At 39.8% G+C, this 24,114-nt stretch overlaps 1 protein-coding gene across 15 annotated transcripts in view; it reads right to left on the bottom strand.

The window, feature by feature from the left end:
- Nucleotides 1-24,114, bottom strand: part of NRF1 (nuclear respiratory factor 1) — a 132,757-nt gene that overhangs the window by 24,597 nt on the left and 84,046 nt on the right. For 14 of the 15 annotated variants that reach the window (XM_082399202.1, XM_082399209.1, XM_082399208.1 and 11 more), the window contains 4 exons: nucleotides 23,342-23,539; nucleotides 22,178-22,279; nucleotides 15,795-15,952; nucleotides 8,596-8,720 (listed from right to left, as the gene is read on the bottom strand). In XM_082399202.1, coding sequence (XP_082255328.1) covers nucleotides 8,596-8,720; nucleotides 15,795-15,952; nucleotides 22,178-22,279; nucleotides 23,342-23,539 — 583 coding nt within the window. The remainder of the gene's footprint in view (nucleotides 1-8,595; nucleotides 8,721-15,794; nucleotides 15,953-22,177; nucleotides 22,280-23,341; nucleotides 23,540-24,114) is intronic. The other variant, XM_082399205.1, reaches the window with a different exon arrangement.

Here is a 24,114-nt window from a genome sequence, read left to right as displayed (position 1 = left end):
AAAAACAAACCCTCAAAATATTAACATTCTATGTAGTGGGATCATAGATGACTTTTTATAATCAGGACCAAAACAACCAAAACCAAAACAAACACCCCCAGCAAATGCTATGCTCCCCTTTTTTCTTGTGGTGTTGTTAGAAAAAGTGTCACCCATTTTAGAAAATGTTGATCCTTTCTCAGCAGCTCTGGTACAAAGCTTGATGGACAATAACTGAAGCAGATGCTTCCCATTACCTTTATTGATTAACTATGAACTTCAATTATTTGTTTTGTTTTCCCCCCATCTAGCTTTTTTCATTATTTTTTGTAGAAATAGGAAGAAAGATGAAAGATCTGAGGATCTGGTTCCCTAGAGAATTGCTAACAATGGGTGGCAAGGATGGGTGAGAGGTGAATATCACTCAAGAGTTCTTCAACCCGTGTGAGTCTGCCTTCATTGGTTCTGGAGTCCATTAGCAAAGGGAGTTCTAGGGTATAGAGGATGGCAGAGTAAAAGGAAACCAGTGGGCAATTTAAAATTGTTCAACCTCTTAAGATGTGTTGGGGGGGAATAGCAAGGGATAACTGTGTTAAAAAGAAAAAAAAAAGAAGAAAGAAAAGAAAAGGTAAAGGAAGGAACTCAACGAGAGGCCTTTCCCAGACTTAGGCATTTCAAAGAGAAAGGCACCTGTGAAAATCTTTGAATTGAAACAAACCATGAAACACCATCAAAAAAGACCAAAGACTCATTTACCACTATTAAAAAAGGGAGAACATAGAGTTTTAAGGGTCTGGAGGAAAAGGAAGCTTGGGGCTCGCAGAGAGAGGGTCCGGGAAGCCCGCGGCAAGAGGCTCTCCAGGTAAAAGCAGAGATCAAAGAACTTGTCTGAAGTTAAGGAACTTCTGGAGAGAGAGGCTTAAAATTTGGATGCATACCGTTTCTTTAAAAGCCGTGTGGATGAAAGGCTCTTGGTGCTCCAGCCAGGCATCAGGGCTGTGCCTCTGAGGTGGGAGAGCCAACTTCAGGACACTGGTCCACAAGAGACCTCCCGGCTCCACGTAATACCAAACGGCGAAAATCTCTCAGAGATCTCCATCTCAACATCAAGACCCAGCTTCACTCAACGACCAGCAAGCTACAGTGCTGGACACCCTATGCCAAACAACTAGCAAGACAGGAACACAGCCCCATCCATTAGCAGAGAGGCTGCCTAAAATCATAATAAGGCCACAGACACCCCAAAACACACCACCAGACGTGGATGTGCCCACCAGAAAGACAAGATCCAACCTCATCCACCAGAACACAGACACTAGTCCCCTCCACCAGGAAGCCTACACAACCCACTGAACCAACCTTAGCCACTGGGGACAGATACCAAAAACAACGGGAACTATGAACCTGCAGCCTGTGAAACGGAGACCCCAAACACAGTAAGAGAAGCAAAATGAGAAGACAGAAAAACACACAGCAGATGAAGGAGCAGGGTCAAAACACACCAGACCTAACAAAGGAAGAGGAAATAGGCAGTCTACCTGAAAAAGAATTCAGAATAATGATAGTAAAGATGGTCCAAAATCTTGGAAATAGAATAGACAAAATGCAAGAACCATTTAACAAGGACGTAGAAGAACTAAAGAGGAACCAAGCAACGATGAAAACCACAATAAATGAAATTAAAAATACTCTAGACGGGATCAATAGCAGAATAACTGAGGCAGAAGAACGGATAAGTGACCTGGAAGATAAAATAGTGGAAATAACTACTGCAGAGCAGAATAAAGAAAAAAGAATGAAAAGAACTGAGGACAGTCTCAGAGACCTCTGGGACAACATTAAACGCACCAACTTTCGAATTATAGGGGTCCCAGAAGAAGAAGAGAAAAAGAAAGGGACTGAGAAAATATTTGAAGAGATTATAGTTGAAAACTTCCCTAATATGGGAAAGGAAATAGTTAATCAAGTCCTGGAAGCACAGAGAGTCCCATACAGGATAAATCCAAGGAGAAACATGCCAAGACACATATTAATCAAACTATCAAAAATTAAATATAAAGAAAACATATTAAAAGCAGCAAGGGAAAAACAACAAATAACACACAAGGGAATCCCCATAAGGTTAACAGCTGATCTTTCAGCAGAAACTCTACGAGCCAGAAGGGAGTGGCAGGATATACTTAAAGTGATGAAGGAGAAAAACCTACAACCAAGATTACTCTACCCAGCAAGGATCTCATTCAGATTTGATGGAGAAATTAAAACCTTTACAGACAAGCAAAAGCTGAGAGAGTTCAGCACCACCAAACCAGCTTTACAACAAATGCTAAAGGAACTTCTCTAGGCAAGAAACACAAGAGAAGGAAAACACCTACAATAACAAACCCAAAACATTTAAGAAAATGGGAATAGGAACATACATATCGATAATTACCTTAAATGTAAATGGATTAAATGCTCCCACCAAAAGACACAGACTGGCTGAATGGATACAAAAACAAGACCCATATATATGCTGTCTACAAGAGACCCACTTCAGACCTAGGGACACATACAGACTGAAAGTGAGGGGATGGAAAAAGATATTCCACGCAAATGGAAATCAAAAGAAAGCTGGAGTAGCAATTCTCATATCAGACAAAATAGACTTTAAAATAAAGACTATTACAAGAGACAAAGAAGGGCACTATATAATGATCAAGGGATCGATCCAAGAGGAAGGTATAACAATTGTAAATATTTATGCACCCAACATAGGAACGCCTCAATACATAAGGCAAATACTAACAGCCATAAAAGGGGAAATCAACAGTAACACAATCGTAGTAGGGGACTTTAACACCCCACTTTCACCAATGGAAAGATCATCCAAAATGAAAATAAATAAGGAAACACAAGCTTTAAATGATACATTACACAAGATGGACTTAATTGATATTTATAGGACATTCCACCCCAAAACAACAGAATACACATTTTTCTCAACTGCTCATGGAACATTCTCCAGGATAGATCATATCTTGGGTCACAAATCAAGCCTTGGTAAATTTAAGAAAATTGAAATCGTATCAAGTATCTTTTCTGACCACAATACTATGAGACTAGATATCAATTACAGGAAAAGATCTGTAAAAAATACAAACACATGGAGGCTACACAATACACTACTTAATAACGAAGTGATCACTGAAGAAATAAAAGGGGAAATCAAAAAATACCTAGAAACAAATGATAATGGAGACACGACAACCCAAAACCTATGGGATGCAGCAAAAGCAGTTCTAAGAGGGAAGTTTATAGCAATACAAGCCTACATCAAGAAACAGGAAACATTTCGAATAAACAACCTAACCTTGCACCTAAAGCAATTAGAGAAAGAAGAACAAAAAACCCCCAAAGCTAGCAGAAGGAAAGAAATCATAAAGATCAGATCAGAAATAAATGAAAAAGAAATGAAGGAGACAATAGCAAAGATCAATAAAACTAAAAGCTGGTTCTTTGAGAAGATAAACAAAATTGATAAACCATTAGCCAGACTCATCAAGAGAAAAAGGGAGAAGACTCAAATCAATAGAATTAGAAATGAAAAAGGAGAAGTAACCACTGACACTGCAGAAATACAAACGATCATGAGAGATTACTACAAGCAACTCTATGCCAATAAAATGGACAACCTGGAAGAAATGGACAGATTCTTAGAAATGTACAACCTGCCGAGACTGAACCAGGAAGAAATAGAAAATATGAACAGACCAATCACAAGCACTGAAATGGAAACTGTGATTAAAAATCTTCCAACAAACAAAAGCCCAGGACCAGATGGCTTCACAGGCGAATTCTATCAAACATTTAGAGAAGAGCTAACACCTATCCTTCTCAAACTCTTCCACAATATTGCAGAGGGAGGAACACTCCCCAACTCATTGTACGAGGCCACCATCACCCTGATACCAAAACCAGACAAAGATGTCACAAAGAAAGAAAACTACAGGCCAATATCACTGATGAACATAGATGCAAAAATCCTCAACAAAATACTAGCAAACAGAATCCAACAGCACATTAGAAGGATCATACACCATGATCAAGTGGGGTTTATTCCAGGAATGCAAGGATTCTTCAGTATACGCAAATCAATCAATGTGATACATCATATTAACAAATTGAAGGAGAAAAACCATATGATCATCTCAATAGATGCAGAGAAAGCTTTCGACAAAATTCAACACCCATTTATGATAAAAGCCCTGCAGAAAGTAGGCATAGAAGGAACTTTCCTCAACATAATAAAGGCCATATATGACAAACCCACAGCCAACATCAGGCTCCCTGACTTCAGACGATACTACGAAGCTACAGTAATCAAGACAGTATGGTACTGGCACAAAAACAGAAATATAAAACAATGGAACAGGATAGAAAGCCCAGAGATAAACCCACGCACATATGGTCACCTTATCTTTGATAAAGGAGGCAAGCATATACAGTGGAGAAAAGACAGCCTCTTCAATAAGTGGTGCTGGGAAAACTGGACAGGTACATGTAAAAGTATGAAATTAGAACACTCCCTGACACCATACACAAAAATAAACTCAAAATGGATTAAAGACCTAAGTGTTAGGCCAGACACTATCAAACTCTTAGAGGAAAACATAGGCAGAACACTCTATGACATAAATCACAGCAAGATCCTTTTTTGACCCAGCTCCTAGAGAAATGGAAATAAAAACACAAATAAACAAATGGGACCTAATGAAACTTAAAAGCTTTTACACAGCAAAGGAAACCATAAACAAGACCAAAAGACAACCCTCAGAATGGGAGAAAATATTTGCAAATGAAGCAACTGACAAAGGATTAATCTCCAAGATTTACAAGCAGCTCATGCAACTCAATAACAAAAAAACAAACAACCCAATCCAAAAATGGGCAGAAGACCTAAATAGACATTTCTCCAAAGAAGATATACAGATTGCCAACAGACACATGAAAGAATGCTCAACATCATTAATCATTAGAGAAATGCAAATCAAAACTACAATGAGATATCATCTCACATCGGTCAGAATGGCCATCATCAAAAAATCTAGGAACAATAAATGCTGGAGAGGGTGTGGAGAAAAGGGAACACTCTTGCACTGTTGGTGGGAATGTAAATTGATACAGCCACTATGGAGAACAGTAGGGAGGTTCCTTAAAAAACTAAAAATAGAACTACCATATGACCCAGCAATCCCACTACTGGGCATATACCCTGAGAAAACCATAATTCAAAAAGAGTCGTGTACCAAAATGTTCATTGCAGCTCTATTTACAATAGCCAGGACATGGAAGCAACCTAAGTGTCCATTATCGGATGAATGGATAAAGAAGATGTGGCACATATATACGATGGAATATTACTCAGCCATAGAAAGAAATGAAATGGAGGTATTTGTAGTGAGGTGGATGGAGTTAGAGTCTGTCATACAGAGTGAAGGAAGTCAGAAAGAGAAAAACAAATACAGTATGCTAACACATATATATGGAATCTAAGGGGAAAAAAAAGGTCATGAAGAACCTAGTGGCAAGACGGGAATAAAGACACAGACCTACTAGAGAATGGACTTGAGGATGTGGGGAGGGGGAGGGGTAAGATGTGACAGGGTGAGAGAGTGGCATGGACATATATACACTACCAAATGTAAAATAGCTAGCTAGTGGGAAGCAGCCGCATAGCACAGGGAGATCAGCTCGGTGCTTTGTGACCACCTAGAGGGGTGGGATAGGGAGGGTGGGAGGGAGGGAGACGCAAGACGGAAGAGATATGGGAACATATGTATATGTATAACTGATTCACTTTGTTATAAAGCAGAAACTAACACACAATTGTAAAGCAATTATACTCCAATAAAGATGTTTTAAAAAAAAAAAAAGGGGCGAACATAAATGAAATAGAGTAATGCTAGTGCTTGAGTAGTCTCTTTAGTGTTGGGGTGAGATAGGGTCCAGAAAAAAGAAGTCTTCAGATACAAGATGTCTTGTCAGGTCTGCCTTGGTAACTTGGAATTTAAACTTCTGCCATGAAGGTGTCATTATCCTTAACGTGAAAACCACTGACCTACACTGCCCCAGCCATCTCACACTGGTTACTGTACTCTATCAAGCTTCACACACAATGGTCCTCCATCCCCTCTAGTTCCATCCCAGAAGATGCTGAAACTCCTGCTTCAGGTCGGAACAGGCCAATATCCGCATTGTTCTTAGAAGAGTCATCTGCTAGTAGGATTTTTATTTAAGCCATATTCTGGAATCTGGGATGTATTTTTTTTCCCAGTAGTGTCTGTTACCAAATAGCACCTTGTTCTGCTATCATCTTCCTGATAATAAACTCTTCCTGATAATAAATTTGGTCTACTGGCAGATACCATAAGCTTGTCATCACAAAAGTGACAAACAATGCCAATAGGACACAATCTGAAAGAATAATGAAAAAAGAACCCTTGAAATTCCAGACAGATAAACTAGTTGGTTAAATGAGAATATTTTGGTTCCAAGTCCCAGAGTAAATCCTATAGCACTCTGGGTAAAAATGCTAGAAGGCAGAAGGAGCATCAGAATTACCTGGATCATATCCAATATTAGATTCATCCTCTGGATTCCCAAGGGATAGATGACATGATATGTGCCTTCACCTAATATTACTAGGATAAGGCACAACTCAACAGTCTGATTTGATATAGCACCAAGAAAGTGGTAAATCCAACTCTCAAGTCTGAGTTCACACATATTGGCAGGTCACAAACTAGGGAATGGTCTGCTTTGGGGAACCACTGGCTTTTTGGATGAGGATCATAATTTTCTCTTATCACAAATGCAGCCAACAACATGAAGTCAACACAACTGATTCACACAACCCAAGCTACTGAAAAGCAGCAGCTTCCAGGAATCAACAGTAGTGGTGTGGTTCACCTTTATCTCATGGCTGAATAGATCTACTTGGCAGGAGCCCCAGAGAGTCCTTACACTTACCTATAAATTCATCTACCTGAAAAGGTGAGGCCAGGGAGGAGCCAGAACTATAAAGCAGTCTCTTCTCCTCACCCGGACAGGTCAAGACCATTAGAAGGGATAACAAAGTCTCCCATCAAACCCACACAGGGAATTATTTTTAGTAGTTCCATAGTGAATAACAGGAATTGCACTTCAGAAGAATGTGACACAGTCAGATATCTTCTGTTCAAGGTAGATGAGGACTGAAATGAGGAATAGAAAAAGATAAGGAAATAGGGGTAGGATTCGAGCTAAAGAGGGAGGCTTTCCTTAATTCCAACTATGGTCCATTTCACCCTGAACATACATGGCTATAAGATGCCCTTTACCTTGCAGTGTTCTGGCTAAGATCAACTTTATCTCTATTTGGGTTAGTTCATGGAAGTCCCTAGCCCTACAGAAAAAGCAGGCTGTAGTTTTAATATGTGATTTTTTGTTTTTTTGTTTAAGAAAATGATTCTCAGAAGCCACATGGCTCTTTACATTTCCTGTTATTCTTCTCTGGGAGACAGAAGTGCCTTCTTCTCCCCACTTTTGAAGGAGGATGCAGCATTGTGTCTTTCTTCAAAGACTTTTCCAACGAATATGTTATTTAGTTCTTAGGGATCTACCCTAAAAAAAGTGCCAGGGACTTTTCCTTCAGCCACTAAATACCATTAAGGAACTGTCTGCCTAAATAAAAGTATGTCATTATCTATCCTCTTTCCAGGACTTTAAACTACAAATCTCCAAAAACCATAGAGTAGTTAATTTGTCCTACTTAACCTAATTATATGTATATTTGAAAAGCTTAATAAACAGTCACACAGAGTCTCACAGAACAGGACTGGTCTTCCTCTTTGACCCAGACTTTTGAGGCACTTCCGGGCAGCTCAAGACTTCGTTACTGACTCCCAGAGCCTGCTGAAGTAGATCCAAAGAGCTGGGTTGGAGCTGTAAATTTTTGTCATCATATTTCTATGAACTTTATCGCTCTTGTTTATTCAGGAGATCACCAATATCCAGGAAGTCAAAGAGCCGGGAAAGAAGGGCAGGGTGGTGGGAAGTTATTGGCTCAATCCGGAGGTCCTTGGTGAGGCCACATTTAACAGGAAGCAGAACTCATAGCATCAATCAGAAAAGCGCCTTTATCACAGCCTGCTGGCTGACCTTGTGGTGAGATGGTGGTGCCTTTCTCGAGATAGTCAGAACATTCCTCGCTACCACAATGCACTCGCCCACAGGAGAGTCTCTGCTATAGTAAAGGACACTGATCTACCCCATGGCAGAAAATGGACAAAATGTACCCCAAGGAAAATTTAAAAATCCCTCTCAGCAAGTCCTGTCACAGCAAATAGTCACTTTTCAAATAAGTCATTCAGTTAGGTAGCCATTATTATGGCTTTTTTTCCCTCCCAGGAAACCCCAAGTCTCCTACTAGTGAAAGGAATCAGAGGCTCCTAGAATTTTCCTAGGTATCAATTGCCTACCAATATAAAAAAACTCAAAGTTCAACCTCATTCTGAAGGGTTTGTTGTCAGTCATGTCATGAAGGTTTAAGTGGAAACGGGGAAGAAATTCAATAAAATATTTATGCTCTCTTACCATTAGCATCTTGGACTCCAGTAAGTGCTCCGACAGCTGCTGCGGTTTCCCCAGACAGGACTATCTGTCCCCCACCTTGCAAGGTGGCCTCGGCCAGGGTGGCGACAGCATGGGCGGCAGCTTCGCTGTGGGTATAGAAGGAGGAGGGGGGATGTATGAGTTGAATAAAGGTATAGCACTGCAGCAAGACAAACCAAACTTTCAACCCTTCCTAGGATCTCTCCACTGACTCCGTGTTTGTGAGCCTACCAGCACATAAGGGATTCCAGTGCTATTGACAGAATCAGAGCAATTTTTAAATGATAATAATAAATAGCTAGAGAAATCCCAAGTCTTTCACGTTTATACAGCTAACGTGAGATTTTCTTTAAACCTAGGAAATGGGTGTTTGAGGACAGAAGGCACGCATTCCCAGTCTCTTCTTTATCAAGATCAGTTGAGTGCCTGTGAGCCACAGTGGGAGCTCCGATCCATATGCACAATGCAAAAGCCATTCTGGTTGTCAATCACAAGGTTTTCTTTTTCTCTTTTCTCTTTACGGTAACACAAGGCAGACCATCTGAAACTGCCTTTTTATAGCTAAGGATGGATGATAATGTGATGAGTCAGCAACCTGGACTTGCTATTCAATTAATATTAAATAATAACTCTACTCAATACTCTGCAATAACCTATATGGGAAAAGAATCTGAAAAAGAATAGGTATGTGTATATGTATAACAAAATCACTTTGCAGTACACCTGAAACTAACACAACATTGTAAATCAACTATACTCAAAATAAAATAAAAATTTTTTAAAAGATACATAAAAATATATCAAATAATAGCAATTTGGTTTACATCCATGATTCCAAATACAAAGTAATGGTTGACTAATATCTTGCAAAGTTCAGCCCTTCCTTTTGCTTCATGTACATGTAGGCAGCACTAAATTAACACTTAAAAGTTTAAATTATCACTATAAGCCCCAAATCCTTGACTCTACAAACATAATGAAATAATAAACCTCCCTTCACTGCAAACCAAACACTCTGCAGAACAGAAAGATATTAGCCATCTATTTATAGTAAACACTATTCTAGCAGTTTGTATCCCATTTTTCTTTTCCTTATTGTATGCTTTTACTATATGCATAAATACCCACTTTTATTGATTCTATGATGATACAAACTATAAAATGTATTACTGTTTCATGTGCCAGCAAAAAAAGAAAAGTTCCTGGGCATTCCCTGGCGGTCCAGTGGTTAGGACTCCGTATTTTTCACTGCCAGGGCCCGGGTTTGATCCCTGGTCAGGGAACTAAGATCCCCAAGCCCCGCAGCACAGACAAAAAAAAAAAAGTTCTTGACAATTGTAATCGTCAGATTATAGTTTACCATCCAAACTTCAGAGATGTTAAAATGTGGAAGAAAAGAAAAAAAGAACCCACCAGATAAATTCATCACCTCTCCTGGGAAAGTACCAGGTACCACTCTGCACAGTTACTGAGGGAGTATCAAAAGTGGGCATGGAGAAGAGGAGGTGGCGTCATTTAGTTTATCAGAGGTGGACAAAGTCCTGGGTTTGACACTGAATAAGCCAGTTGATTCAGCTTTGTTCTGAAGCTGCAGACTTTGCCACAACTATGGCAGTCATCTTGCAAAAACAAGCTGTAGGGGAGGATGGGGTGGGGGGCTGTGGACTGGTTAGGGCAAACGTGTCATGACTGTGGGCAAAGCAATGTGTACCAAACTTAACAGTGTCACTTTCATCTAAGAGAGTCAGCAAACAAGTAAAGCAACTGACATAATCATTCTTCTGGGGAAGACTTCTTGGTCACTATAAGGATGTTAGGAAGCAGTTTAAGAAATCCAATGGACAGAAAAGTCTCATTAAATAGAAAATTCTCCCCTTCTTGCTAACTTGCCTTGCTTTTTAAATTGTTATGTGTGTGTTTAAAAAGTTATTTTTCTCTGATAATAAAATGCATGTAGAAACTTGTAAAAATTCATTTAAGTATAAAAGAAAATTTTTAAATATCATGCAGAGATAAGAGCTATTTTCCTTCTAATCTTAAACACAACTTTAAACAGATAATCAGGATCATGCTGTACATACAGTTTTATAGCCTGCTTTTCTTACCTAACTTGGTATTTCCCCATATAAATATTCTTTGACATTTATTCAAAATAATAAGTTAAATGTAAAACTGCTGATTCCCCCCACCTCCTTTTCTAGTTGTTCAGCTGTGGTAACTTTTAATTTCCAGGCTTCCTTTAACTTAGTTCAAGATCATGATTACATATTTCAAATTTATTTACTTACTTTATAAAATATTTGGGGATGGAATTGAGGTTGAGCAAAAAGCTGAACAGAATCATAGAGTTTCCATGCAGTCCCTTTAAAAGCTAAGATCAATCTCTGTGCTAAAACGTACTTCAGATCTGATACCCACAGCCAGTCATTCCATAGTATCTGTAACATGAATTCAGAGCCAAAGTGGACCCTTGATCTGGAATTACTACTAAGGCTATTCTTTACATTTTACAAGGTAGACTTTAATTTTAGGATGCTTTATAATTATTTATTAGAGATAGTAAAACGAATGATTATTTAGTGCCTAGACCCTTAACTTTTAATATTTTTCTGAGAAACTTGTGTCAAATAATATTACCAGCCAATTCTACAGTGTTCAGCTATCACAGATTAACGATAACAATATTTAACACTCTGACCTGAGACTTCATGGAAAGCCAAAAAGGATATTCTTTGGAAAATGCTTCAGCTGTGTGGTATTTTGAAGAAGAAAGCTGGTAAATGAGAACTGTTTATATGGAAATAGGAGCTGTGTTTACAGGTTACCTCAGCAACTGCTCATTTCCCCACTGTTTTTATCACTATCTACAATAATCTTATTTCTATGACCATCAAAGGTGATGTCCTGCCACTCTTGGACACATGCTTGCAGTGTGAAATTTCACAGGCTATGAGGGGGAGAGCAGCCACCCAAGCCCTGACCCGGAAGAGTCCCTATATCCAGTCATACCCATTTTATAATGTCTGAAGCTCTAAATATTTGAAGTCATTTTCTTTAATACCTTTCTAAAATATGTTATGCTGGAAGAAAAGCTGTGAAGCAGCAACAACTAAAGCAATCTGGGATGCCAGGGATGAGGGGTCCGACAGGGATGACAGGTCCACAGGTCGGTGAGGTTAGTTACTGCATGCCCTGTTCAGGGGTCAGGGGCAAAGCAGCAATGGATGGATCTTTTACATGGTGCAAAAGACAATGGTGACGTCTGTGGTCAGCAGACTATCATTCCCGAATCTATTCTAACCACTAGACTTCATGGGAAGTGATCAAACTGTATTGCGAGAAAAAGGTTACCTTCACTTAAAAGGTGAGATAGGATCAAAATGTCTCTAAGCTACCACTTAGCAATTTCTCGACAAAAGTCATTTCCAAACCAGAGTTACAAATGAGAAGTTTCTAACAACCCCCCCCCGCCACCTTTTTTTCTGTCAACGTTTTATCTGCAAGTGTCCAACCTTCACCTACAGGAAAAAGAGGCAGTTGCATAGTCCCTGTCCTCTATTTCCAGAGAGGATTTCTGATCTAGGTTGTCCATCCCATGTTACTGGACAAATAAATACAAGTTCATATATTAAAGCCATGTTTTATTTTAGTAATATCTCTAATTTTAAGTCAATATTTTCATTTTAAAAAATGGTAAGAATAAATTTTTCTTTAAAAATATGATTCACTTCTTTTTTTTAAGCAAAGTCTCTTCACAGCAAAAGAACAGCAACTCTAACTTTCTTGAGCATTTGTTTCCCCACAGCACTGAGTCACAGCACTACACACAGTAGACACTCAGTAAAAACTGTCTTCCTGTCAACAACATCGCATAAATTTCTACCAGGGCAAATGTAGATGCAGTCTACCAATATTTATCATGTATCTATCTCTATGTGCAAGGACTGTACTGGCTTTGCAGGACTTGTGTAAGAGGGAATGTAAGTCTAGGACAACTTAACCAACAACCTGAAACTTCAACTTAATCACTGTATTGCAACAAGCAAACGATGATTTCACTTCCTTTCCTGTCTGGTTGTTCAGGGTGATCAGGTCTTTTTTTTTTGAGCTGTGACGCTCTGCTTTTCATTTGTTCACTTTGATTCTCTCTCCATCTCCATCTTCCTAAAAGTGTTGATTTATTCTGTATTTTGAAAATAATTAAAATTAACTAGCTTTCAGATTTTTAAATGACAATTTCTCCATACCCCTTTTGGGTATGGAGGGTGGGCTACAGGTTGTCTGAGCCCAGGGCCCTCATTCTAACTCGCTATACAAAATTCTTTTAACAGCATGGTTGAAAAAAAGGTCTGTCCTGCACCTGTCCTGATCCGCTTTCCCCTCAACAGTTGGGAGAACCCCTCTGCCTTCTTGTTCTCCAGCTGCCATTCCATGTAGCCCGCCTCCCTCTCTTTACTCTGCAGCCACATCTGCTGTTTACAGTGCAGCAGAGGTGCAGGTGATTGTTAGAGAACCATGCTTGCTCCATCTGCACCTGAAAAAGAGAGGCTGGAAGGGAGCAGCTCTATGAAATCGTTTTGTTACCACAGGAACAAAGACCAGATTCGCAGTGTACTTTTCACTAAGATGACTTCCAGCAACAAATTCTTTGGAGAGGCTGGGAATGGGTCTCATCCCATAGAGAAGCAAACACAAAGGGCTTGTGTCTTAAGTCCAATCCTCCTGACGTTAGACAGTGGGTTACCACTCTTGGAATTAGAAGCCCATGATGTTCCCCTAGTAGCCTGCTATAGTCTAGTCTTCACTGCCAGGCTTGGTTTCTTCACCCCCGGCAGAGGCTGCAACACACCGTCCCCCAACACTCATCGGGGTGTTGAACTATCTGATTGCAAACAGATTTCAACATCTCTTTACTCCTCCTACATGCCACAGTGAACCGTATTCTCCTTCCTTTGGAGTAAACACTGTAGCCACCTCAGCTGCATCTGAGTTTGTTAACAAGCCCTCAGGGGAAACCATTACCCTCCTTGCCTTTAGAAATAAGCCCTGGTCCTTACACTAAAGGGAGCCAGAATGTGCCTCATGTTTTCCACTATGTACAGGGTTCCCAGGACACTCCCATTTCACCGGAATAGCAAAGGTGCTGGCTCGATGAAATGAAGTTTTTCTGGTCTTTGATGGTGGCCTTTTAGATCCCACGCTACAGTGAGGGGTTACCGGACCAAAAGGAAGGAGGGTCTCACTCTGGCCATAGCTTTCAGGAAGTTTATCTGTGTGTCCTCTCTCAAAGGTACAAGTAGGATTGAGTCAAAGTGTAAGGAATCAAATAAGACTTTCAGGTTACTGAAAAGTGATATGGTTCAATGGGCTAAGAAAAAAGTTTCTATCCCAGGTCACTCAGGGACTCACTGGTAACTCTGGAAGGACAAATGTTTGTGTATGTTTCAGTTTTTTATACCTGATCAACCACCAAATCCTGACCATACTTCCTTCAAAATCAGTCACTTTATCTGCACTCTTACTACTAGTTTCCATGCCTTTGACAAGTCATACCTGGACTGCCTCTTCTTAACTGGCCTTCTATTTCTAATCTCTTCTCACTGTAAACAATTCTAAGTAGACAAATCTTAAAATATAAGTTAAATGATAATAAGTATAATTCCTGAAATGCTAATTACAGGCCAGACATTTTGATGAGAGTTTTATATACATCATTTCATTGAATCTTTACGATTCTACATGATGAAAATTATCCTTATTATAATGATGATGAGACTAATGCTCAGGGGTTAAATTTCTCAAGATCGAATGGCAACTAAATGGCAGAGGTAGGATTCAAACCTGAATCTGTACGACCTCAGAACCCTCTTCTCAGCCACTATACTATACAGCCTGATGGAAATCTTCTGTACATTAGCCTATCAAGGCTTTCTAGTGTCTACCACAGCCCATCTAAACTTTAGCTGATTTTTATATTTTGGAGGAAGTGATCCCCTTACTCTGAATTCCTACTATGTTCATAGTCTACACCATACATTTGGACAGTAAATTACACTCTGAGTAATACGTTTGCTAAGTGTTTTACTTAAATCAATCTCCCCATTCACAGTATGATTTCTTTTAAGGCAGACATTATATCCTAGAGCATTCTTTATTTACAGCCTTACCTAGTAGAGTGCTGGCATGTCGCAAGAGTTCAAAGACTATTTGAGGCTAACAGCTGCTGCACATAATGTTAACAGCAGCCTTACCATATGCTGGGCACTGATCAAAGGATCTCACATGCATTGACTTTTCCCATTCTCACAGCACCCCTACAAAGTAGGCACTGTTTTTACCCCCATTTTACATAGAGGAAAGCCTTGGCATTGAGCTCAAGTAAATCACCCAAGGTCAAACAGCTAGTAAGTGACAGAGCTGGGATTCAAACTCAAGTAGCCTGGCTTCAAAGCACACACTCTTAACCATTAGTTAAAATGTCTGGGTCCATTGAAAATAAAATTGTGTAAGCAATGAAGAAGAAGAATATGGGGATGATTTGTTTCTCTCAACAACGAATAGAAGGAACCAAGCACGGAACAAAACAATTTAGTTTTGGAAATTACCTCTTACTAGAGTATTCCATTCTGCAGTATCCTTCCTAAACATATCTGAAGAAAAAAAATTCAGTTTTTCCCAATAATCCAAAACTTATTTTATTTCGAAGTCACTGATAAGCAAGGGAAACAAATTTCCTGAAAAGTCAGTAAAGTCAGCTCTTGACCAGATAAAACATGGATTAATACCCATAACAAAAAGCAGTTTCTTAGTAGGGTAAAAGGAAAATCAATCCTGAAGCTTCTTGATTTTTTATTACATCCTTTGGTCCCTTTAAAAACACAAAGTACTTACATCTTGCTGCTTTTGGTTAAGGAGCACAGAATAGGATAAAGCAAAAGGGACCCATGTCCCTTGACCAGAAGGCTTGAGCTGGAAGTCAGTCTGGACTGGTTGCTGGGGATGGGATAGGATGGGAATGCAGTAGGTGAGGGCTGATTATAAAACAACTTACAGTTTCCTATGGGCTAAGAGTATTAAGTTCCAAATGCCAATTGTGACAAAGTGAGGTACAACGTTTCTCTTTACATCTGTATACAGGGACAGATTCGCCCTCCTCTTTTATCGCCCACCCCTGCCTCCACCTGTTGAGTGCCATGGTGACTGTGGCTCCCTGCTGCATCTCCTGAGAAGCTGCCACTGCAGCCTCTGCCAATGATGCCACCGCCTGGGTAGCCTCTGATGCTTGTGTCGTCTGGATGGTCATCTCACCTCCTTGTAACGTGGCCCAATTTTGTTCCACCTGAGGCAGAAAAGGACGTGATAGTTAAAAAATCAAACTCACAAAAGGATTATGATTTTTAAAAGTCATTTTTCTAAAAAACTGCTATGTGCTCAGCCAAATACATACATACTTTTAAATTAACATGAATTACAACGTATAGAACAGGGTTTTTAGCATATCTTTGGTGTTAAAAAGGGGGGTATTAGAATATATATTTGAATTTGCTTATATTTGCATAAAGAAATTCTGGAAGGACACAAAAGTAACCATTGAAAATATATTCCTCAGTGTGTGCAGAGGGAGGAGTTGTGGGAATAGGTTGGATAGAAGGCAGAAAGAAGATTTCCCACTGCATCCTTTTACATAATTTTTGAAATATCTGAGTCATATCAATATAGTACCTATTCTAAAATTAAAGTTTCTGAATAAACCATAAGTATAATTCTAAAAAAATTCAAACTGTACCAAAGGGAATATAATGCCAGTACTCCAGACCCTTTACCCAAAGGCCACTGCTGTTACCTATTTCTCTATTTCTCATACATCTTTGCAGGGATATTCTCTTGATATGTGAGCATATTTACACATACACATACACACACTCAAGAAAAATGGCAGTACATGCTACATGCTTTTTGTACCTTGCTTTTTTTCATAAACAATACGGCTCTGAAATGATTTTATTTTGGAACGTATCAAACTGCTTCACTCATTCATGATTCATAATAATGGCTGCATAGCATTATATTATATGGATACACCATGATTTACTTAACCAGCCATCTTTTAATGGGCATTTAGGTAGTTTCCAGTGTTTTGCTATTACAAACAGTACTGTGATGAATATCCTTATACCCTACTTTGTATAGTTTATGTGAGTCTACTTATTGAGTAAATTCCTAGAAGTGGAATTATATATCAAAATTATTGTATATTTTTATTTTTGATGGAAACTGCCAAATTCAGTAAACAATTTTTTTAATGTAGCAAAACCTGCTTTTCTTTTTCTGGGGAGAAGTTATGAAGAAACGAAACAAGCAACAAAACAAACAAACAAAAAAATATACTATCTGGTTATATAGAGTAGATTAGAATTCAGCTTTTCTAGATCTAGAACAGGGTTTCTCAACCATAGCACTATTAACATTTTGGGTTAAATAATTCTTTGTTGTGAGGTCTGTCCTGTGGATTGTAGGATGTTTAGCAGCATCCTTGGTTTCTACCCGGTAGATGCTAATACATCCTCCCCAGTCATGATAATCAAAAATATCTCCAAACATTGCCAAACGTCCTCTCTGAGGGGTATAGGGGTTGCCCCGGGTTGAGAACCACTGATTTTAGTACAATGCTTTGCCATTTAGAGATTTTTTTTTCAGTCCTGGATACCTGAATCTAGCTACTTCAGTCCATTTTGCTCAATAAATACTGGTTAAGTATCCCCTCGCCCCCTGCCCCCACCCCTCCACCCAAAACCAAAAAGCAACAGGGGCAGTGAAAGCAGTTTTTATTCTAAAATACGGTAAATGATAAATCAAGCAGCTCAGGTATACTATTTCTACAGACTCAGGTCTCAGGATGTTAGCTGTGTTTACTGGAGCTGTTTCTGGGGCCCAGTGAGTGGTAAACTTTTGCCTTCATGTTACTGTGTCCCAAAGAAAGTGTCACAAGCTCTAGGAGACACAGATACTTAAAATGCCTCCCGTGGGACTTCTCTGGTGGCGCAATGGTTAAGAATCCGCCTGCCAATGCAGGGGACACGGGTTCGAGCCCTGGTCCAGGAAGATCCCACATGCCGCGGAGCAACTAAGCCCATGCCCCACAACTACTGAGCCTGCGCTCTTGAGCCCGCAAGCCACAATACTGAGCCCACGTGTCACAACTACTGAAGCCCACGCGCCTACAGCCCGCGCTCCACAGCAAAAGAAGCCACCGCAATGAGAAGCCCGCGCACCGCAACGAACAGTGGCTCCGCCCACCGCAACTAGAGAAAGCCCATGCACAGCAACGAAGACACAACACAGCCAAAAATAAAATAAACAAAATTTAAAATAAAATAAAATAAAATAAAGTGCCTCCCGCTTTGGCTCTATTGCTATACTTAGATCATAGTGCTCCTCCAAATGTTTGTCAAAAGCTCCCCAGAGAATGAGACATTCCTTTGAGCTCCATTAGTTTTTGCCCTGAGTTATTCTAGACAGTGGGCTGTGCCAGCAAGCCTTCAGGGCCCAACATTAAGAGCCAGAGATACTCTACTTCCTTCCTGTAGAGCTGCAAAGTTGCCCACTCAGGAATTCACGAAACTCTTGCTTCTTAAGGTATTATCTCTTTGGTCTCATTATTCCAATGAGCATCACTGCAAACAATGCCACTTTAGATGGCGAGTTACACTGCCAATCCATAGATGCTCGATGATTCCACTCAGAACATCAGCTGAAGCTGGCCAGCCCCTTTCCAGATCTGCCGCTCTATATTTCTGCCCATCCCATTGCTGAGTATGGCCTAGTGCAGCTCTCCCAAGTACTCATACTCTACGGCAGCAACTTAATACATATACATTTGGTTACAGCTATATTTGTAGTGAAAATGGTATTAGAATGTTGCCATATACAGTATACTTTAAGGAAGTTAAACTTGTGGCACAAAAGATTAATGGATGGTGGTAAAGGGTGGAGAAGTGGGAAGAAGCAGATGAAGAGATTTCTATTCAGAGTAATGACAGGTAATAAATAAATCAGCTTAGGTGTTAACGCTTCTTTGGAATTTCCTATTCTTGAGTCTCAGTGCTTTAGAGTTGTGTTTGCTTGAGCTCTTGCTGTGCTCCCTTTCCATCTTTTGGGAGCCACTGTGTGGTTATCTATGCCTGGATGTCACCATGTCCCAGAGAAAGGCCACAAACTCTAGAAGGGAAAGATATTCAGAGGATGTACAGTTAGCTTCTGTGCTTTTCTGAGAGAGACCCAATACAGCGAGGCCCTTCAAACTGTGGCTATCCTTGTCCCTCTGGCTACCGTGAACCACCTTGGCTTTTCCACACTTTCACACTGTGATGCACTGCATGTGATGCTCCCTTTGAGAGGAACACAACTCCCATCCTTTGCTTCCTGTTCACCCCTCTAGTCTGAGCTCAGGTGAGATTAGAGCCAAGACAACTCCACTGAAAGACAACTCCCTACAGTCCAAGGCTCAGGACCTCTCCTCTGTGTTCCACAGTACCCTGGGCTTGCTTCTACTAGATCCTTATCTGATTGCCATTTTCTCTGATGTGTTTTTCTCTACCACCTACCTGTGTGCTCCTTAAGAGCAAGAATGGTCTTTACTTTCCTCTACCTATAGTATACACAGTGTCTGGCACAGGGCGCAGAAAGCATTTACTTAATGGATAGATGAAGAACATGTTCCTTTATTCATATTTCCCTACTTGCTCTTCAGCATACCTATATTTCAAATAAATTGATATTCATAAATTGATATTCAAAAAAAACCCCACCTAAAATAAGCTGTGCTACTTCAAAACTGTTACATGTATTGACGGTTCAGTTTAAAATTCATGTCTCTAATGTCTCTGTACTTTGGTTTCTTCTGTTTCTTCTTCTAACAGAAGCACATGTCCTACTATTATCAGATATCATTTCTCTTTCAAATTCAATTTTTCTGACACATAATGCAATTAATATCACCCATACCAATTGGTGGTCTTACCACAGAATAAATTCTCAAATCCATTTGTATTTGTAAATATGCCATCAAAATGGAAATTGTGTATTTTGAAATCAATATATATAGTTTATTTCATATTATTTTGAAATTCTTTCCTTATTCATTTCTAAATGTTTATGTAATTTGTTCTGTGTCCCTAATTAGTTTTAAGTTGCATTAGGTTAGAGATTCTTTTGGTTTCTTTGTAACTACTTAGATTATTCGAAATTCTCAGCACACAGAGTACTCAGAGTTGGGAGACCATGTTATTACCAGAAGAGACAGGCCCACAGAAGGTCCTTCTTATAAATGTAACCAATTGCAACTAACTGGATGTTAAATGCAGTATGATCTAATGTAAGAGCTCTCACTGGCAAGGCTAGGATAACAAAATAACCTTAAAACTTCCAGAAGTATAGGTATTGTTTATTTTTGTAAATAACTTTCTGTTCCTTGGAGAAACAATGCTACATACAGGCAGTAGGATGTTTCTACTGAGTCCCCTGATGCAATGCTTTGCTGGCTTGATATGGTCTTATCTGTCCCAAGTCAGTGAGATATTCTGACTAATCACAGTCCTCACGGCTCAAAACTAAGATGCTGACAACCATGTCAACATCTAATCCGAAGGCACATAGAAGCAAACTATAGAATCTAAAACATTTTGCCACTTTCTGAGATAACGTATGCTTCTTTTCTTCATATTTTTGTTTCACTGTAAGTGTGGGAAGGGTTAGAATTTTTTTAATCTGACTGAATTTGGGTATTAGCCAACAGGTTATTTGTATATGTCATTCACACACTTCCACACAGATGACTTTAAAACGATGTCAGTGTGCTGGAAAAGCCATAGATATATGACTAAGATTTTTGTATCCTTCATATTTTCCATGAACTTTTGGATACATTGGTTGTATGAAGTTATTCTGCAAAATGGGTTTCAAAGAATTAGTCTCTAGAGAAGTGTTTAAGCAACTCAAAGTTACTTTCTTTAAAAGAGTACCCAGGAAACATTCAGTAGGGAGATACCGAAAATAACTTTGACTAAGTCAAAAAGTAACAAATCCCATAAATGTACCCACCACTGTCTTTGCTACCTCTTTCACACTTCAAGGAGTGTCTGTCCTCTAGTTTTAGTGTTTGGGGACTGACGAATTTTCCCCTCAGCTAATCCATCCTCTTTCATGATGTTTATATACTTTTAAAAGTAAATCTGTTGACTTCTACCTTTCTATACTGGAAAAGCAAAGGGTAGCTCCTGCCCCAAACCCTCCCAGGCTCCCTCACTGGAAACATTCTCTCCTGAAGCTACAGACCACTTTGCAGCCTCTCTGACAGCAGGAACCACAGTTCATTTATGTAGACGCTTCTCTCTCCCTGAGAGCAGGGTTCCTGTGTAAATCAACTCTACACATCTAACACCTCAACTGTAGCACAGCGGGGGGCTCAACACATGCTGGCTGACAGGAGCCTGCTGTATTTCTCTTCACCTTGCTAGCCATGACCCTGTATCAGTTCTCTCCCTTTCCTGAGATGCACAAATGATAGCGACTTTGTGGTGTTCAGAGTGGAAATATTCCATGGTTTTGAAGAAGGGTGAGATAATATTTTTAGCTTTATTTCTGATATTGCTCTTTGACATTTGTTGGCTATTTTTCAAATTTCAGAAGTATAACCTCTAGGTGAAAAGTCCACAGTGACTTAACGAACCCTTTCCTGAACTTCACTGATGGCTCAGAGCTTAGACAACATTTTTCTAAATGCGTTACCTGGCTTCAACACTTACACTGTGCCTTTGGGCAAGTCACCTAACCTTTCAGTTTCATCATGTATAAAGCAAAGATGATAACAGAACCTATACTTCCTAGGGTTGAGGAGTGCTTAGTTTACCGAGTGTCAATAAAGGTTAGCTACCTTCCTTTAAGTTAACATTCCATAATTCTCTCAGTTTTGATAGGGAAGGATTTTCCTGTTCTTTTTTTTTTTTTTTTGGCCGTGCCACGCAGCTTGTGGGATCTTAGTTCCCTGACCAGGGATTGAACTCAGGCCACAGCAGTGAAAGCGCCGAGTCCTAACCACTGGGCCTCCAGGGAATTCCCAGGAAAGGATTTTCTTGTGAAGTCTTTTCAAAGGCTCATTTAAAATGCAATAAATCATGTCTACTGATTTACAAATATATATATCCCTTCAAAGAATGTTTTAGTCAGCTTTAGTTTTCATGATCTAATTTTTTTCATAAAGTCCAAAGATTAAATTCTTTGGGATTCACAGCATAAAAGTACTAAATCCTATGTTACAAAGATACAATTGTAAATTCCTGACAGTTATGCCTGAATCATAAGGATCCATAAATTTCGATTGTTATAATTAACATACACAGAGTAAGCTACTTTGCAAAACTGACATGGTGTGATGTATTAAACAGTTTAAATAAAACAATGCTACAGACGTGTAGGCTACTTACAGTCTCTTCATCTTCTGGACCCTCCCTCTCCCTCACCTATACATTTGAGTATTTAAGTGGAAACAGACAGAATCCTTTCTTACCTCTCCATCAGCCACAGCAGAATAATTCACTTGGGCAACAGTGACTGTGGTTGGCAATTCTGAAGCATCAGCCAATGTGGCTACTGTTGCCCCTGTACCAACCTAAAGAAAAAACATGGAAAGTGATGTCAGTGGATGGATCCTTCAACCTCTCCTTTACTCAGAAGTTAAGATTCATTTAACCCAAGTTCAGCAGAGGTAATGATTAATATGCCTTGTAATATGAAATGAATTATTAAAATCACATCTCAGACACTAACATGAGTTTCAGAGCTTTACTTCAACCATATAAGTCACTATGAGAAGTCATCATGTTTCATCATTGGTGCCCAGTGTCAGTCAACCAACTTTCTACTCTCACCCCAATCTGAATTTTAGACGCTCCCTCTATCTACCAACAAATTGTGTTTCACCTCAGAAGTGGTAATTCAGAAGGAATATTTCCTGGCCACTGAGAGAGTGAAATGGTAAAAAAAAAAAAAAAAAAAAAAAAAGCCATTTTTACAGTGCTTTGATTTGGAAATGTCTAGAAATGCTATCTATAGCTTTGTATTTAGCAAAATGCAAACAATTTAAAATATTATTCAAAAAATTGAGTTCAGGTAAGAAGATCTTGGGGAGCTGTATAAAATTCATACAAGAATTTATATGAAGACAACTTTCTTGGGCTTCCCTGGTGGCGCAGTGGTTAAGAATCCGCCTGCCAATGCAGGGGACACGGGTTCGAGCCCTGGTCTGGGAAGATCCCATATGCCGCAGAGCAACTAAGCCCGTGTGCCACAACTACTGAGCCTGAGCTCTAGAGCCCGCAAGCCACAACTACTGAGCCCATGTGCCACAACTACTGAGCCTGTGCTCTAGAGCACGTGAGCCACAACTACTGAGCCCACGTGCCACAACTACTGAAGCCCGCGCGCCTAGAGTCCATGCTCCGCAACAAGAGAAGCCACCGCAATGAGAAGCCCACGCACCACAACGAAGAGTAGCCTCCGCTCGCTGCAACTAGAGAAAGCCAGCACACAGCAATGAAGACCCAACGCAGCCAAAAATAAATAAATTAATTAAATTAAAAAAAAAAAAAAAGACAACTTTCTCCAGTCTGAGGTGAGGTGCCCACTGATCTGCCTCAGAAATCACAATCTGGTAACCAGAAGGTTTACTCACCTGGATAAGCGAGACAGTGCCATCAGGGTTACTAAAGGTCTGGACTACGGTCTGTGATGGTACAAGATGGGCTATACTGTGTGTGGTTGTTGCCTGTGTTTGTGTTTGCTGATCTTCAAAAGCATACAAAAGGTCCTCCCGCCCATGCTGTTTATAACAGTTTTTAACTATGGTCCGTAGTGCCTGGGTCCATGAAACCTGTCATCAAAAGACCAGAAAAGCACATTAAGTCACAAAAAATGTTGGTTATTCAGTTCTACTGTGGAATAAGCAGCTGCTTATTTATCAAACCAAACCAAACTTGTATGGAGTAACTCTCTCAGGATTATTTCCCACAGACCGATTTGGACATAAAGAAATTCAGCACCAAGTACCAACAATTTCACACTGGTTTCCTTCCTGATCAAAGTCTGGTTTAACTTTTGGGTTTTCCTGAGGCCAACTGTTAAACTTCTCACAGAAGATGGTTACTCTTTCGTCAAGAATTTTATTTAAGATTTTAAAAAATATTTATTTATTTACTTGGCTGTGCCGGGTCTGCTGTTGCGGCACGCAGGATCTTCGTTGCAGCATGTGGGATCTTCAGTTGTGGCATGTGGGCTCTTAGTTGCAGCATGAGGGACCTAGTTCCCTGACCAGGGATCGAACCCGGGGCCCCTGCATTGGGAGTGTGGAGTCTTAACCACTGGACCACCAGGGAAGTCCCTTTATTTAAGATTCTCAGTAGATTTTTTTTTTTTCCAAGATGAACCACACACCCCCCCTTTTTTTTA

The sequence above is a fragment of the Balaenoptera borealis genome (genome assembly GCF_965194805.1).
Source record: "Balaenoptera borealis genome assembly, chromosome: 7".
Classification (NCBI taxonomy): Eukaryota; Metazoa; Chordata; class Mammalia; order Artiodactyla; family Balaenopteridae; genus Balaenoptera; species Balaenoptera borealis.
Note: the sequence above shows the minus strand (reverse complement) of the source record. Positions and strands in the feature narration are given on the sequence as shown.